The sequence below is a fragment of the Somniosus microcephalus genome, chromosome 29 (assembly GCF_052327205.1).
Source record: "Somniosus microcephalus isolate GS21.2 chromosome 29, FLI_Smic_1.0, whole genome shotgun sequence".
Classification (NCBI taxonomy): Eukaryota; Metazoa; Chordata; class Chondrichthyes; order Squaliformes; family Somniosidae; genus Somniosus; species Somniosus microcephalus.
In genome coordinates, this window is record NC_141015.1 from 16,345,947 (window position 1) to 16,358,046 (window position 12,100).

At 53.6% G+C, this 12,100-nt stretch overlaps 1 protein-coding gene across 2 annotated transcripts in view; it reads right to left on the minus strand.

The window, feature by feature from the left end:
* Window positions 1-7,089: 7,089 nt before the first annotated feature.
* Window positions 7,090-12,100, minus strand: part of LOC147098487 (AN1-type zinc finger protein 4-like) — a 35,820-nt gene continuing 30,809 nt past the window's right edge. The window contains exon 5 of one of the 2 annotated variants that reach the window (XM_085970232.1): window positions 7,090-7,310. In XM_085970232.1, coding sequence (XP_085826358.1) covers window positions 7,105-7,310 — 206 coding nt within the window. In that variant the 3' untranslated portion in view covers window positions 7,090-7,104. The remainder of the gene's footprint in view (window positions 7,311-12,100) is intronic. The other variant, XR_015074185.1, reaches the window with a different exon arrangement.

A 12,100-nucleotide genomic window follows, 5' to 3' on the forward strand; every position in this document is an offset into this window, starting at 1 on the left:
GGCACCTCTACACGTGCACTCCAGGCCCACACTAGGGCAGGGCACCTCTACACATGACTCCAGTCCCACACTAGGGCTGGGCACCTCTACACGTGACTCAGTCCCACACTAGGGCAGGGCACCTCTACACGTGACTCCAGTCCCACACTAGGCAGGGCACCTCTACACGATGACTCCAGTCCCACACTAGGGCAGGGCACCTCTACACGTGACTCCAGGCCCACACTAGGGCAGGGCACCTCTACACATGACTCCACTCCCACACTAGGGCAGGGCACCTCTACACGTGACTCCAGGCCCACACTAGGGCAGGGCACCTCTACACGTGACTCCAGTCCCACACTAGGGCAGGGCACCTCTACACATGACTCCACTCCCACACTAGGGCAGGGCACCTCTACACGTGACTCCAGTCCCACACTAGGGCAGGGCACCTCTACACGTGACTCCAGGCCCACACTAGGGCAGGGCACCTCTACACACGACTCCAGTCCCACACTAGGGCAGGGCACCTCTACACGTGACTCCAGTCCCACACTAGGGCAGGGCACCTCTACACGTGACTCCAGTCCCACACTAGGGCAGGGCACCTCTACACACTGACTCCAGTCCCACACTAGGGCAGGGCACCTCTACACATGACTCCAGGCCCACACTAGGGCAGGGCACCTCTACACACGACTCCAGTCCCACACTAGGGCAGGGCACCTCTACACGTGACTCCAGTCCCACACTAGGGCAGGGCACCTCTACACGTGACTCCAGTCCCACACTAGGGCAGGGCACCTCTACACATGACTCCAGTCCCACACTAGGGCAGGGCACCTCTACACACGACTCCAGTCCCCACACTAGGGCAGGGCACCTCTACACACGACTCCAGTCCCACACTAGGGCAGGGCACCTCTACACGTGACTCCAGTCCCACACTAGGGCAGGGCACCTCTACACACGACTCCAGTCCACACTAGGGCAGGGCACCTCTACACACGACTCCAGTCCCACACTAGGGCAGGGCACCTCTACACGTGACTCCAGTCCCCACACTAGGGCAGGGCACCTCTACACGTGACTCCAGGCCCACACTAGGGCAGGGCACCTCTACACGTGACTCCAGTCCCACACTAGGGCAGGGCACCTCTACACGTGACTCCAGTCCCACACTAGGGCAGGGCACCTCTACACATGACTCCAGTCCCACACTAGGGCAGGGCACCTCTACACGTGACTCCACTCCCACACTAGGGCAGGGCACCTCTACACGTGACTCCAGTCCCACACTAGGGCAGGGCACCTCTACACATGACTCCAGTCCCACACTAGGGCAGGGCACCTCTACACGTGACTCCAGTCCCACACTAGGGCAGGCACCTCTACACGTGACTCCAGTCCCACACTAGGGCAGGGCACCTCTACACGTGACTCCAGTCCCACACTAGGGCAGGGCACCTCTACACGTGACTCAGTCCCACACTAGGGCAGGGCACCTCTACACGTGACTCCAGTCCCACACTAGGGCAGGGCACCTCTACACGTGACTCCAGTCCCACACTAGGGCAGGGCACCTCTACACATGACTCCAGTCCCACACTAGGGCAGGGCACCTCTACACGTGACTCCAGTCCCACACTAGGGCAGGGCACCTCTACACGTGACTCCAGTCCACACTAGGGCAGGGCACCTCTACACATGACTCCAGTCCCACACTAGGGCAGGGCACCTCTACACGTGACTCCAGTCCCACACTAGGGCAGGGCACCTCTACACACGACTCCAGTCCCACACTAGGGCAGGGCACCTCTACACGTGACTCCAGTCCCACACTAGGGCAGGGCACCTCTACACGTGACTCCAGTCCCACACTAGGGCAGGGCACCTCTACACAGTGACTCCAGTCCCACACTAGGGCAGGGCACCTCTACACGTGACTCCAGTCCCACACTAGAGCAGGGCACCTCTACACGTGACTCCAGTCCCACACTAGGGCAGGGCACCTCTACACGTGACTCCACTCCCACACTAGGGCAGGGCACCTCTACACGTGACTCCAGTCCCACACTAGGGCAGGGCACCTCTACACATGACTCCAGTCCCACACTAGGGCAGGGCACCTCTACACACGGACTCCAGGCCCACACTAGGGCAGGGCACCTCTACACATGACTCCAGTCCCACACTAGGGCAGGGCACCTCTACACACGACTCCAGTCCCACACTAGGGCAGGGCACCTCTACACGTGACTCCACTCCCACACTAGAGCAGGGCACCTCTACACGTGACTCCAGGCCCACACTAGGGCAGGGCACCTCTACACACGACTCCAGTCCCACACTAGGGCAGGGCACCTCTACACGTGACTCCAGTCCCACACTAGGGCAGGGCACCTCTACACACGACTCCAGTCCCACACTAGGGCAGGGCACCTCTACACGTGACTCCAGTCCCACACTAGGGCAGGGCACCTCTACACGTGACTCCAGTCCCACACTAGGGCAGGGCACCTCTACACATGACTCCAGTCCCACACTAGGGCAGGGCACCTCTACACACGACTCCAGTCCCACACTAGGGCAGGGCACCTCTACACGTGACTCAGTCCCCACACTAGGGCAGGGCACCTCTACACGTGACTCCAGTCCCACACTAGGGCAGGGCACCTCTACACGTGACTCCAGTCCCACACTAGAGCAGGGCACCTCTACACATGACTCCAGTCCCACAACTAGGGCAGGGCACCTCTACACGTGACTCCAGTCCACACTAGGGCAGGGCACCTCTACACGTGACTCCAGTCCCACACTAGGGCAGGGCACCTCTACACGTGACTCCAGTCCCACACTAGGGCAGGGCACCTCTACACGTGACTCCAGTCCCACACTAGGGCAGGGCACCTCTACACATGACTCCAGTCCCACACTAGGGCAGGGCACCTCTACACATGACTCCAGTCCCACACTAGGGCAGGGCACCTCTACACGTGACTCCAGTCCCACACTAGGGCAGGGCACCTCTACACACGACTCCAGTCCCACACTAGGGCAGGGCACCTCTACACATGACTCCAGTCCCACACTAGGGCAGGGCACCTCTACACGTGACTCCAGCCCCACACTAGGGCAGGGCACCTCTACACGTGACTCCAGTCCCACACTAGGGCAGGGCACCTCTACACGTGACTCCAGTCCCACACTAGGGCAGGGCACCTCTACACACGACTCCAGTCCCACACTAGGGCAGGGCACCTCTACACATGACTCCAGTCCCACACTAGGGCAGGGCACCTCTACACATGACTCCAGTCCCACACTAGGGCAGGGCACCTCTACACACGACTCCAGTCCCACACTAGGGCAGGGCACCTCTACACATGACTCCAGGCCCACACTAGGGCAGGGCACCTCTACACGTGACTCCAGTCCCACACTAGGGCAGGGCACCTCTACACGTGACTCCAGTCCCACACTAGGGCAGGGCACCTCTACACGTGACTCCAGTCCCACACTAGGGCAGGGCACCTCTACACGTGACTCCAGTCCCACACTAGGGCAGGGCACCTCTACACGTGACTCCAGTCCCACACTAGGGCAGGGCACCTCTACACGTGACTCCAGTCCCACACTAGGGCAGGGCACCTCTACACGTGACTCCAGTCCCACACTAGGGCAGGGCACCTCTACACATGACTCCAGTCCCACACTAGGGCAGGGCACCTCTACACGTGACTCCAGTCCCACACTAGGGCAGGGCACCTCTACACATGACTCCAGTCCCACACTAGGGCAGGGCACCTCTACACGTGACTCCAGGCCCACACTAGGGCAGGGCACCTCTACACGTGACTCCAGTCCCACACTAGGGCAGGGCACCTCTACACGTGACTCCAGGCCCACACTAGGGCAGGGCACCTCTACACGTGACTCCAGGCCCACACTAGGGCAGGGCACCTCTACACGTGACTCCAGGCCCACACTAGGGCAGGGCACCTCTACACGTGACTCCAGTCCCACACTAGGGCAGGGCACCTCTACACGTGACTCCAGTCCCACACTAGGGCAGGGCACCTCTACACATGACTCCAGGCCCACACTAGGGCAGGGCACCTCTACACATGACTCCAAGCCCACACTAGGGCAGGGCACCTCTACACGTGACTCCAGTCCCACACTAGGGCAGGGCACCTCTACACGTGACTCCAGTCCCACACTAGGGCAGGGCACCTCTACACATGACTCCAGGCCCACACTAGGGCAGGGCACCTCTACACATGACTCCAGTCCCACACTAGGGCAGGGCACCTCTACACGTGACTCCAGGCCCACACTAGGGCAGGGCACCTCTACACGTGACTCCAGTCCCACACTAGGGCAGGGCACCTCTACACACGACTCCAGTCCCACACTAGGGCAGGGCACCTCTACACGTGACTCCAGGCCCACACTAGGGCAGGGCACCTCTACACGTGACTCCAGGCCCACACTAGGGCAGGGCACCTCTACACATGACTCCAGGCCCACACTAGGGCAGGGCACCTCTACACACGACTCCAAGCCCACACTAGGGCAGGGCACCTCTACACATGACTCCAGTCCCACACTAGGGCAGGGCACCTCTACACGTGACTCCAGTCCCACACTAGGGCAGGGCACCTCTACACATGACTCCACTCCCACACTAGGGCAGGGCACCTCTACACATGACTCCAGTCCCACACTAGGGCAGGGCACCTCTACACATGACTCCAGTCCCACACTAGGGCAGGGCACCTCTACACACGACTCCAAGCCCACACTAGGGCAGGGCACCTCTACACATGACTCCAGTCCCACACTAGGGCAGGGCACCTCTACACACGACTCCAAGCCCACACTAGGGCAGGGCACCTCTACACACGACTCCACTCCCACACTAGGGCAGGGCACCTCTACACGTGACTCCAGTCCCACACTAGGGCAGGGCACCTCTACACGTGACTCCAGTCCCACACTAGGGCAGGGCACCTCTACACGTGACTCCAGTCCCACACTAGGGCAGGGCACCTCTACACGTGACTCCAGTCCCACACTAGGGCAGGGCACCTCTACACATGACTCCAGTCCCACACTAGGGCAGGGCACCTCTACACGTGACTCCAGTCCCACACTAGGGCAGGGCACCTCTACACATGACTCCAGTCCCACACTAGGGCAGGGCACCTCTACACGTGACTCCAGGCCCACACTAGGGCAGGGCACCTCTACACGTGACTCCAGTCCCACACTAGGGCAGGGCACCTCTACACGTGACTCCAGGCCCACACTAGGGCAGGGCACCTCTACACGTGACTCCAGGCCCACACTAGGGCAGGGCACCTCTACACGTGACTCCAGGCCCACACTAGGGCAGGGCACCTCTACACGTGACTCCAGTCCCACACTAGGGCAGGGCACCTCTACACGTGACTCCAGTCCCACACTAGGGCAGGGCACCTCTACACATGACTCCAGGCCCACACTAGGGCAGGGCACCTCTACACGTGACTCCAGTCCCACACTAGAGCAGGGCACCTCTACACATGACTCCAGGCCCACACTAGGGCAGGGCACCTCTACACGTGACTCCAGTCCCACACTAGGGCAGGGCACCTCTACACGTGACTCCAGTCCCACACTAGGGCAGGGCACCTCTACACGTGACTCCAGTCCCACACTAGGGCAGGGCACCTCTACACATGACTCCAGTCCCACACTAGGGCAGGGCACCTCTACACGTGACTCCAGTCCCACACTAGGGCAGGGCACCTCTACACATGACTCCAAGCCCACACTAGGGCAGGGCACCTCTACACACGACTCCAGTCCCACACTAGAGCAGGGCACCTCTACACGTGACTCCAGCCCCACACTAGAGCAGGGCACCTCTACACGTGACTCCAGTCCCACACTAGGGCAGGGCACCTCTACACGTGACTCCAGTCCCACACTAGGGCAGGGCACCTCTACACATGACTCCAGGCCCACACTAGGGCAGGGCACCTCTACACATGACTCCAGTCCCACACTAGGGCAGGGCACCTCTACACGTGACTCCAGGCCCACACTAGGGCAGGGCACCTCTACACGTGACTCCAGTCCCACACTAGGGCAGGGCACCTCTACACACGACTCCAGTCCCACACTAGGGCAGGGCACCTCTACACGTGACTCCAGGCCCACACTAGGGCAGGGCACCTCTACACGTGACTCCAGGCCCACACTAGGGCAGGGCACCTCTACACATGACTCCAGGCCCACACTAGGGCAGGGCACCTCTACACACGACTCCAAGCCCACACTAGGGCAGGGCACCTCTACACGTGACTCCAGTCCCACACTAGGGCAGGGCACCTCTACACGTGACTCCAGTCCCACACTAGGGCAGGGCACCTCTACACGTGACTCCAGTCCCACACTAGGGCAGGGCACCTCTACACATGACTCCACTCCCACACTAGGGCAGGGCACCTCTACACACGACTCCAGTCCCACACTAGGGCAGGGCACCTCTACACATGACTCCAGTCCCACACTAGGGCAGGGCACCTCTACACATGACTCCAGTCCCACACTAGGGCAGGGCACCTCTACACACGACTCCAAGCCCACACTAGGGCAGGGCACCTCTACACATGACTCCAGTCCCACACTAGGGCAGGGCACCTCTACACACGACTCCAAGCCCACACTAGGGCAGGGCACCTCTACACACGACTCCACTCCCACACTAGGGCAGGGCACCTCTACACGTGACTCCAGTCCCACACTAGGGCAGGGCACCTCTACACGTGACTCCAGTCCCACACTAGGGCAGGGCACCTCTACACATGACTCCAGTCCCACACTAGGGCAACTAGGGATGGGCAATAAATACCACATCCCAAGAATTTTTTATTTTTTTTAAACATACGTTGGATTTTTTTGGGGAGGATGAATATATTCAATTTTTATAATCCCGCTCCTCCAAGGAAACCAATTCAGTGCCTGGTTACAAACATATTTCTTCAAAATTAATGCAAACCGTTCAAGAAATACTTGCTAAATATTCCAGATGAACCTCACTTGTTGAATTCAGTGATATGGTTTTACAGTCTAATCGTTTTCTACACACCTCAGGGACTCGGAGAGTGGTGTTAAAGTGCCATCCCCTCGATCCACAACTTGAAAGAAATTCAACTGGTCCCCTTCACGATACACTAGAAAGGTGACTTGCTTGTTGGAAGGGATCCTATCCCAGATGTCATCTCGACTGGTCTCCATGTATTCAGCCATGTCCCTGGTGGGATCTTCCATTGGAACTATAAAATATGGATTTACATAAATGGAAGTATTTTAACAACACAATGCTATATAATTACAATATTAATCATCTGTTCTGCGCTGGAACCTAGTTCAAGTTTGCAAGTTAATGGTTTATTTTACCAGTTCCCAAGGTGGATTAATCTGGGTTCACCCAGATGTGCATAATTTGTAGTATTTACTCTGTTCATTTTAAGCCTTTTCATGAGCAATTAGTCTAAGTAATATCATGTGTGAGCACATCCACTACAACAGAATGGCATCATTGTATTGCTGAACTCAACCAACCCAATTTCATCACTTCAAGATGTAACAGAGAAATAGGGAAGATACAACACGGAAACAAGCCATTCATTTACTATCCACACAAGCACAGTCCTGATTGCATTTACCTGCCCTGTTAACGTATCCTTTTATCTCATTTTCTTTCATCCACCTGTCCAATCGAATCTTGAATGTTAACAGTTTATGCCTCAACCACCAACCCTGGAAGTGTATTTCACAGTCTCACAGCTCTGTTGTAGGAGGTTTCTCGTTCTCGGCTCGGAATCTCTCACATTTGATTTTGTATTTATGGCCCCTCAACTACTGAAAACAGTCCGCTTCTCTACCCTGTCCAAACCTTTCATTATTTTAAACATTCATCATATTGCTCCGTAATCTGCACTGTTCTAATGCAAAAAGCTTGAACTCCCCCTCCACCCCCCCCCCACCGCCTTCCCCAAGTCTTTTTTCGTATTTGTATTTCCTCATACCAGCATCCTATTGAATGTGCATTGTACCCTTTCTAAAGCATCAACATCCTTCCTAAAACGTGGGGCCAATACTGCACACAGTACTCAAGAGTCTTTCAGGTTTTATAAACCCCCCACGTTCCTCTGCTCATCCACAGTATCAAGCCTACTTCCGTGCAGAATAGAATTACTGTTTTTTGACCAAAATGTAGCACCTCACACTAACCTAGCAACCGAAAGTTTCACATAAATAAACAAAAGCAATACAAAGACTTACACAATGAAGCCAACTTAAAGGCAGATGTTTTTTGACGTCTAAAGATGCAGGTTTAACCAGGAAACACATTTATCCAATCCAACATTGAAACAAATGCGTTCTGCCTCAGTGGGTGCATTTGAACTGTAAAAGTTGTGACTGGAATTGTCCTCAAGTGCTCCCATAACCGGAAGAGTTCACAAAGATTAATACCCTACAAAGTGCACAGGGGGCTTCTCAGTAAGCGAGGCACTGTTGTTTGGCTATATCTCTTCCTTTTAGGAGCGAAACTCCCGACTTGGAATGCAAGACCACCTGGTTACTGCACATTGAACTGCTATTCTACCCATCAGGACTTCAAACACACGTTAAACAAGAGCATTTAGAATGACGGTTAAAATGAGAGTGCTGAATTGAGTAAGGTGTAATTTGCTGAACCCAACACTGATAGACTGTGTGTAGCACCCAGGAAATATGCACTTGTAGGGTATTAATCTTCAATGGAGCTTGGCTGGATCCCAGGAAAGTGGCATTCAGGCAGTGACCCCCCGACCTTTGTGTGGCACTCCCCACGTTTAATGTGCCTGATATTAGCATTCCAGTCAAGCCCAGCTGTCAGCCAGAAACTCCCGATTCCCACTGGCAAAAGGGAAGTAAATCCCTCTGCAATTTTTCATTATTAAATGGAGACCCAGCAGAAACTTGCCAAATGTGGCCTCCATGCTGCTTCATATTAGGTCAACTACTACAGGAGCACCAGGCGTCTGGAGTAATGGCACCCACCTAAAACAAACGGCCTTATGTAAACACTCGAGGCTATCGGGCCACACTCAATTCCAATGATGCCTTTGAAAATCCAGACTAGCTCTTGCACTAAAAGTTTGTGCAAATAGGTGTCTAAACCTTGAATCAAATAATTATTTACACATACTTTTAGTGTAAGAGCCAGTCAGAATTTGTATTTGTTTCAAATGCCAGACAGGTGTAAATTAAAACAGTGTGCACTTCTCAGGTGTGTAGCTAAAAGAAACAAACAGAATGTGGTTAGGCTACAAGCCAAGATCTGCTTTAAAGAAATCTGAGCGAGAGTTTGATTAGAACAGTATGTGCAGCCAGGTAAGGCAGCTAAGTGTTAAGTAGCAACTATCTGATTGAGCAATGGGCTAATGAAGCAAAAATCCAAGTGCTTAGGTCCATCAGAAGCTGTGCATTTGCAAGAATGTGCTTTAAGCTAGTATTCATCGAACCAGAGTATTTAAAGAAAGAGTGACTTCCATTCCAAGTCTGGAGTTTCACTCCTAAAAGGCTCTATACATGCAAGACCACCTGGTTACTGCACATTGAGCTTCTATTCTACCCATCAGGACTTTAAACACATTTTAAACAAGAGCGCGACCTCAGGACATCCCAAAGCACTTTACAGCCAATGAAGTACTTTCTGGAGTGTAGTCACTTGTAATGTAAAAAACGCAGCAGCCAATTTATGCACAGCAAGCTCCCACAAACAGAGCTGTGATAATGACCAGATAATCTGTTTTAGTGATGTTGGTTGAGGGATAAATATTGGCCAGGACACCGGGGAGAACTCCCCTGCTCTTCTTCGAAATAGTGCCGTGGGATCTTTTACATCCACCCGAGAGGTCAGACAGGGCCTCGGTTTAAAGTTGCACCCAAAAGGCGGCACTGCTGACAGTGCAGCGATCAAATTAACGCCAAAAGGATTGGGATTCTAAAAAGTGCTCTTAACCAATGCACACATAAGTGGGCTTCACAGTATTAACATTTGAACTGTGCCAGAAATTTACAGTGAATCCTCTCATTCTTCTGTTAATTAACTTTGCCATTATTTTATGCCGTTAATTACTTGGCATGGATTCTATGGGGTCCAAACTGGTCAAAACCAGCAGCTACTCCACAGCCAATCTGTCCAAATACTACACAAGCATAAAGAGTTGATACAGTGCACTGCAGGGACAGACAAAAGCACGGATACGGTTAGTTGCAAACTCCAGTTTAAAAAGGGACCATATAGAGAGGCCAGAAGTCTCCCAATACTAGTCTGTCATTCCAGATTATTAAAGTTTATTAAAAGATAACTAACTCAACCAACTGCAAGGGCTCACGTAACAATGCAAAAACATTCCTTGGCACAGTAGCTCAGAAGTGGCTCTGACACAAGTCAAGACTACTATTGGGGAAGGTAAACATTCGCATGCCCACAACCCATGGTGACGTGGACGAGGTGTGTCTAACAATGACAGCATTCTTTAGCAGTAGCAAAACAATCGTTGGGCAACATATAGACCACTTACTGCATTTTACAATTACTTATTCCAGGCCACAATAGTTACATCAAGTACCTGTAGCAGCAAATGCCACAAATTGGTCTTTGAAGAGGCACGTCTTTATGTCTTGGGGGTTAGAACAACCTAATGCCAATTATGTCATGGTTATGTCAATGACATCAATGTAATTTACGATTTTGCAAGGTATCTGTGTGTTTCAACATCAATTGCATCCAGACGTTTAGCAAACAATTTACATTTCTACTGCACTCTTTATGTACAAAAAGAGATGTCTCAGTGCTTTACAGAGCAGGGGGGTGGGGCGCGCAGGGGACAAGCACAGCAGGAGAAGCAAGTCTTAAGGAGCTTTTCCAAGGCAGGGATGATGAGGGAGGGTTTGAGAGGACAAGGGCAAGATGGCTGAAGGAGCGGTTGATATGGTGGAGTACAGGGAGCATGGAAAGAAGAAGTAGGGCAGTGTTGGAAGACTAGAGCAGTCGCACAGGGGCATATGGCTGGAGTAGATCATGGAGGTAGGGAGGGGGCGAGACCATGAAGGGACGTGAAGTTGAGGTCAAGAATTGAGGTCCATTCTTTGGGAAATGGGAAAGCAGTGGCGCTCGGCAAGAACAGGGGCGAGAGGGATCCGGCAATCAGTGCAGGGCGAAGACATGGCTCGCGGCATTCTGCACGACTCCGTTTACGCATGGTAGAAGCAGGGAAGCCAGCAAGGAGAATGCTGAAGTCCAGCTGCAAAGTGATAGAAGCATGGGCTGGGGTTGGGATGGCAGAGGGAATGACGTAAAGAAAGAACTTGCATTTGTACAGTACCATTCATGTTCTCAGGACATCCCAAAGTGCTTCACAACCATTGAATTATTTTTGAAGTGTAGTCACTGTTGTTACATAGGCAAACAAGGAAGCCAATTTGAGCACAAGGTCCCACAAACAGTCACAAGATAAGTGAGCAATTAAACTATTGAGTGTTGGTTGGGGGACACTCAAGACTCTCTGCTCTTCTTCAAATAGCACCAGCAGATCTTTCACATCCAGCTGAACTAGCAGACAGAGCCTTGTTTTAATGCCTCGCCGAAAAGGCAATGCCGCGCTCCCTGGTTGCTCCACTGAAGTGTCAGCCCTGATTATGTGCTGGGGTCAGGCTTCAACATGCAGAAGTAGAGGCAAGGGTGCTACCGCAGCAAGTGGTCACTTGGCTCAATGGTAGGGGCACAGCCAGGCGACGTTGTCGAGGGCAAATGAAATACTAATAGTGGCAAATCAGATGTGCGGAGGAAGCGGAGTTTGAGAGTTGAGCAATATTATTATGCAGGGCTACGGGGAAATTGGATAGCTCTTTCAAAGAGCCGGCACAGACATGATGGGCCGAATAGCCTCCTTCTGCGCTGTATAATCAGCTTTTGTGCCTCTGGACCATGTCTGAGGTGCAACACGGGGCAAGGAGAGCAGGGGGGGACAAGAGAGAGAAAAAGGACAGTCGGTGGGGAGATATTCGG